The sequence below is a fragment of the Agrilus planipennis genome, unplaced genomic scaffold (genome assembly GCF_000699045.2).
Source record: "Agrilus planipennis isolate EAB-ADULT unplaced genomic scaffold, Apla_2.0 scaffold6, whole genome shotgun sequence".
Lineage (NCBI taxonomy): Eukaryota > Metazoa > Arthropoda > Insecta > Coleoptera > Buprestidae > Agrilus > Agrilus planipennis.
In genome coordinates, this window is record NW_020439302.1 from 2,045,666 (window position 1) to 2,051,665 (window position 6,000).

Below are 6,000 nucleotides of genomic sequence, written 5' to 3' on the forward strand. Positions count from 1 at the left end.
AAAAAATTACCATTAGTACAAACTGTAGCTTATTCTATTTCGATCATAACTTCAACATCTGTAAATCTTGATCTTAACGTCTAATATTCCCCTGGATTGCAGAAAATTCAACACTCGATTCACCTTCATCCAATATGGGAAGTCAAACATTGTACGGGCCAGAACTGAGTTGTAGTCGACCATTTTGTAAACTCAAAAGGAAGTTCCATTACCATTGTAACGCCTGCAATCAGGTTTGTTTTAAAATTCCTTTGTCTGACTCTTTCTCATTTATTTACTTCTTCTCTAGGCTTTCTCTGAGGTGGACAAATTAGTCACTCACGTGGCGAAACACAGCACTGGTGCCTTAAGTGGTCAAATGCAGGAAGAAGTTCAGCAACATCAACAACCCAACCCCCTAACGATCCCCACCACATCCTCATCAACTCCCACGCCTCCCACGTCAAAACCTGAACCCAAAATTAACGTCGCTCCTTTGCATTCCCTCCAAAACCCACCAATACCAAAATCCGAACCTGAAACGACAGCATCTTATCTCACCACGCCCACATTTGATGCATACAGTCACTTCACCAATTTCAACACCAACCTCGCAACCCAATTTGCCCTAATGTCCCAACAGCAAGGAATCCAATCGGCTTTTCTACCCCAAAGCTTGTACCAAAACGCTGGAATCCCCGCACAGCTCATGTTTCAACATGGATCTTTGATGCAGAGTCCCCTGCTTCCTCCTCAGAACCCCTTCGGAAGCGAAAGCATGACCTCGCCCTTGGCCGCGATGGCAGCCAACTTGAACAAAAGAACAATGAGCCCCCACGAACTGTCGCCAGAGCAAAAGAAAGCGAGGCTGCAATCTTCAATGAGAATCTTGAAAGACGAACCGGTACCTGAAGGATATCTTAGGTTTAAGTATGTACTTTTTGGTATATTCCTAATGTCTAATCCCGACTGACGGATGTTGTCTTCTTCTTTCAGATTCAATGAAGACTGTCAATATCCGCACTGCGGATACAGGGAACACCAAACGCACTTCCATTGTCAAAGGCAAGACTGCGGTTATAGTTTTTGTGACAAGACCAGGTTCGTCCAGCACACTGCCCGCCACGAACGGTTGGACACCCTGATGGGCGGTGACTTTCAACAGTACAGGGCCAACGTGGCCTGCGGTAGACCCGAATGCGCCTACACCACCAACCTTGGTAAGTACTTCTAATTCTATTCAAGCCAAAACGTGACGACACTCCACTCTCCAATGGAGAGACGACCCAAAGAAGAGGGGACGACCAAAATAGGTTTATCTTGTTTTTACTTTACGATCACTTCTTTCTTCCAGGATCAACGCAAAATAAGGCGTCCCACTTCCACTGTTTAAAATGCGATTTTGTGTGCACGGACACTAACAAGGTGGTCGCCCATAGGCGCCAACACCAAAAACTCGACTCGATCCAGGCGGCTGGGTTCGAAAAATTCACTCCCAGCCAGCAATGTAAAATAATCAATTGCCAACATAGCGGCAAACAAACGCACTATCACTGTCTGTCGTGTCAGTACGCGGTCCTTGGCTTAGCCCAAATGTCCGCACACAAATATAGACATTTAGAAGGCTAATTAAAAATCGCAACGGCCGTTTTTAACGTTGGAAATCTTTATGGGGGAACCCTAAATAAATAGAATTTATTCTTATTGAGAGTACAACTTATATTTATTTAAGTATTTAAGTTCGATACTACTTAAAAATATTTCACTCATTATTTATGAACTTTATCAAGATAATTTGTTAAATCGTTGATAATATAACATCCTTATAATATCCACAAACATTTCCAACGCTAAATTTTCCTTTTTTTTCCGGTGAAAAAAAACCAACTTAATAACTCGCGATTTATCTAATAAGTACACATAGAACTTAAGAAACAATTTCCCAGTTATTTCGTTAGTTTTACTGGCCCCTCTGTACATAGATGTGTAAAATAATAATATTATTATTATTAATTAATTACTTCAAATTAGTTTCGTAGAAATAACGAGTTCTCTGAGGCTTAGGTTGACATTAAATGTGGCTCCCCGAAAAGCCATTAGTCTTTTGTTTTTTCTTTTCTTTTTTTGTTTTGAATAAAGCTTTATTTTTGGTTTTTCACCGTACGAAAAACAAATGAACTGTATATAGGTATATACATGCATGTAAAAGGCAGCTTATATAGCAGCAAAATGACATAAATATTTTGCATGTTGTCGAACGACTTTATCAAAGTCGAAAAAGTGGCTGGATAAATAAAAATAGCAAATTATCTAAAGAAAAAAACACTCCCGCATACTAAGTGTCGTACTATTTTTATACATACTAGAAAGGCTAACGGCCAGTGGGTACAACGACGACGACGGTCTTTTATTAATGTTAAGCACGAAATCATTTTTTCGTCGTAACGATTTCAAGAAACTCACTAAAAGATCTAGATACACCCCGCTGTTGGCTGGCCTGCCTGCTTGAACTTGTCGCCGTTGTGCATTACGCAGACATGAAAACCAATTTCTCTTTTTCCACTTTTGTCGTGCATTGCATGTAACCTCTGGACCAACGCAAACTGAAGGCATTTGATCTCAATGCAGAACAGAACACCTGTGTGTCTATTTCTTGTTACCATATATTTCAAAAATACGTGAAAACAATCTCAATTTGTTTGCTAAATTTAATAGAAATATATTAGTCCAAATTATCAATAGAATGTTGCATTACTAGAGGAATTGAATGATTTTTTCCATTCAAACGTGAACCAATAATAGCAAGTGTGATGCTCATTTATCTTATGAAGATTGGAAAAACTTTGGCGATTGTTGTAGAACAAACAAAATATCTCAAACCCCAATGCCATAACACACGACACTTCAGTTGTCCGAAGCACTTTTCGGTAAGAAGGTTATCTTCTTCAGGGACTGAAGTGGACAACTAAAGTGTCGTGTTTTGGCGTTGGGGTTTGAGCTATTTGTTTGTTCTACTCATTTATCTTATATTTCACAAAATTATTGCCAAAGTTTAATACATTTTCATATCTCTGATTTATTTTTGTTTGGCAAACTTGGTCTTTTTCATTCCAATAGAGTTGGGAGAATCTATATATTTCTACAACAAATTAGTTATAATTGGGTGACAATGGTGTGATCGTACACCTTCTCAAACATGTTGATATAACTAATTGGCTCATAAAGTGCTTCTTCTCAAAGAGTTTGGTTAGTACCATTATGAAATTTCCATAGGCAGCCAATAGAAAACTTAAACTTATTGTCTAATGATACTGATACCAATTAGGTATATCGTAATTATTATTATAAACCACAGCACATAATTTAGTTTCTTTGTTTTCGAAATGTCTTGGGTCGTAATAAAACAAATAAGCCAGAATTTCGTAAATGGTATTAACCATGCAATCATTCTTATTAGAGGTTCGTGTAAAAAACGTATGCGTTTGTGTATTTTATTATATTGGGCTGGTATGCAACTGTTTTATACAGTTGTTGTGCAATATCCTGTAATATCAATGTAAGAAAAGGAAGCTACGCTGCCTTTTATTTTAAGACTTCGCTAATTAACTTTCTAATTAAGATATTTTATTTCTTACCTAAGCACCAGTCCGTTACCATTTGAAAGTGGTGCAAAACCTAAAACTATAAAAACTAGGTATTAGTAATTAAATTACCAAAGCCAAAAATGTTTAGATGCAGCAAATTAAATTAGTTGGGCTATACTGGAAGCACTTATGTAGTAGGTACCTTAAAAAACATTCGTCAATTCGTTAAGGATATTGCCTTGTGTGCACCTATTGGAATATCGAATATATTATTTCAGAAGTTTACGTCAGGAGAAGCTGTAGCTTGTTAGTTATTAAAGGAAAATGACTATCATTTTGTTTAGAGGCCTTCAATTATTTTTAGTTGCGAAAGCTTCGTTCTAGCCCTCGAGTTATGCATGCATGTCCTAGATCTGAGGTGTTTGTTTTCCGACAGAAAGGCTGGTTTTGTTTGCATATACCTATCGCACAGATTATAATCAGTTTTGTTATTTCATTATTTTGTATAGGCACGTAATAGATATATATATTGTAACATAGAGCGTAACTATTTATTAGACAGTAGTACAAATTCAAAGGGTACAATTTTACTACCTAAATACTTATTAAGGATTATTATTGTAAGTAGTCGAATGCATGCTGTGTATTATATCTGCTACTTTATGTGTAGGACAAACCGCACGCTCAGTGAAAGAAAGTCTAGTTGAACATTTGTCAGAAATAATCATTTTATATAATTATTGGTCTTGTAAAAAGTTCAATCTCAGGACTCTCAATATGGGGCCACATCAGTCGGCCTAAATACGGACCTTATATGTGTGAACGACGTCCGCTCTGTACTAATGATGTCATCGATCCTTTTTGCAGGATTTCGATCTTATAATGGCGTTCCTAATACGCAGATAATGTTCGAAGCAATTTTCGGCGTAGAAAAAGTAAAAATGCAAAAAGTCAGGGTGACACACGACTACCGGTGTTTATGTTAATACATGTCCGAAGATAATGATTCAAATTTTCGTTTCAAGCCCACTCGGTAAGGTCGTCCGCAATGGACGTGTGGATGGTATAGTACGAAACCAGAAAATAATACATTACGTACATAGATAAAGTATATGCGGCGATTATTTCGTGTTCAAGGACGCTATCGCACACATACCTGCCAACAATACATGCGGAATACATTTGTTTGCGTTAACATACATGAGGCAGTTTCAATTTTTACTAATACGATAAAATTGTTCTTTGTACGACATTTCCGGTCGGCGATGGCAGCAATGACCTTTTAATGAGACTTTAACAACACGTTCACAGAATTGAACCTAATCTATCAACCCAACTTTTATAGGTNAAATTATAATTATGTTTACATACAACGTGCGACATCTTTCAGCAAACGCTGTAACTTGTAGCTAGTTAAACGCAAGGTCGTTTTAAGAACCTGCAACTTCTGCTACTTAATCCGAGAGGGCGCCGTCAACTGTATGATACGGGGTGCAATCAAAATAAATTAAAACAAACTACAGGATGCATTCAAAAAATTCTTAAAATTATTTCAATTTTTGTTAATATCACATATTTGTGGTTTCCCTACAAATAAAACCGTGTTCGCATTACAACAGTTTAAAAATTGACAAAAACAACAGTTATTCCGAAAACGAATGCAATACTTTTCCAGGACTAATATTGTTACTAAACTTTAAAGTGTTTCAGATATTTTACGTAACTTTTCAAGTATGTAATCCTAACTGAAAAATAGCAATTCTAAGCTTATCAAAGAAGCTAAATTTCCAAGGAGTCGACCTTTGCTAAATGAACAACAGTTGTGTGAGCCAAACAATAAAAAGAAGAAATACTGATTAACACACATACTCGTTGAGGTTACGTAAACGTCAGATACAACATACAACATTAATTTATGTAAACAAAGGCGAAATTACGTTTACAGTTGCATATAAATTGTTTATCTAAAATGTGGGCATCATTATTGAACATTGTTTCATTGTGAAAACTAGCAAAATTGTCATTGTCTACAGCATGACTGAAACGATTTTTCCACTTGGTGGTTACATTTTGTTGAACAATAATTTAAGGTAAAATGCAATATTTCATCGAACTTTCTTTAAATTTAGTAATTATTTTAATAGGAGACATTAAATGTGGCTCCCCGAAAAGCCATTAGTCTTTTGTTTTTTCTTTTCTTTTTTTGTTTTGAATAAAGCTTTATTTTTGGTTTTTCACCGTACGAAAAACAAATGAACTGTATATAGGTATATACATGCATGTAAAAGGCAGCTTATATAGCAGCAAAATGACATAAATATTTTGCATGTTGTCGAACGACTTTATCAAAGTCGAAAAAGTGGCTGGATAAATAAAAATAGCAAATTATCTAAAAAAAAAAAAAACTCCCGCATACTAAGTGTCGTGGCTATACACA

At 36.3% G+C, this 6,000-nt stretch overlaps 1 protein-coding gene across 2 annotated transcripts in view; it reads left to right on the plus strand.

Moving 5' to 3' along the window:
- LOC108745055 (zinc finger protein castor homolog 1-like) overlaps positions 1 to 2,294 on the plus strand; it is a 48,296-nt gene extending 46,002 nt beyond the window's left edge. For both annotated transcript variants that reach the window (XM_025978487.1, XM_025978488.1), the window contains 4 exons: positions 103 to 233; positions 290 to 909; positions 976 to 1,199; positions 1,334 to 2,294. In XM_025978487.1, the coding sequence (XP_025834272.1) occupies positions 103 to 233; positions 290 to 909; positions 976 to 1,199; positions 1,334 to 1,608 (1,250 nt within the window). In that variant the 3' untranslated portion in view covers positions 1,609 to 2,294. The remainder of the gene's footprint in view (positions 1 to 102; positions 234 to 289; positions 910 to 975; positions 1,200 to 1,333) is intronic.
- The last annotated feature ends 3,706 nt before the right edge of the window (positions 2,295 to 6,000 follow it).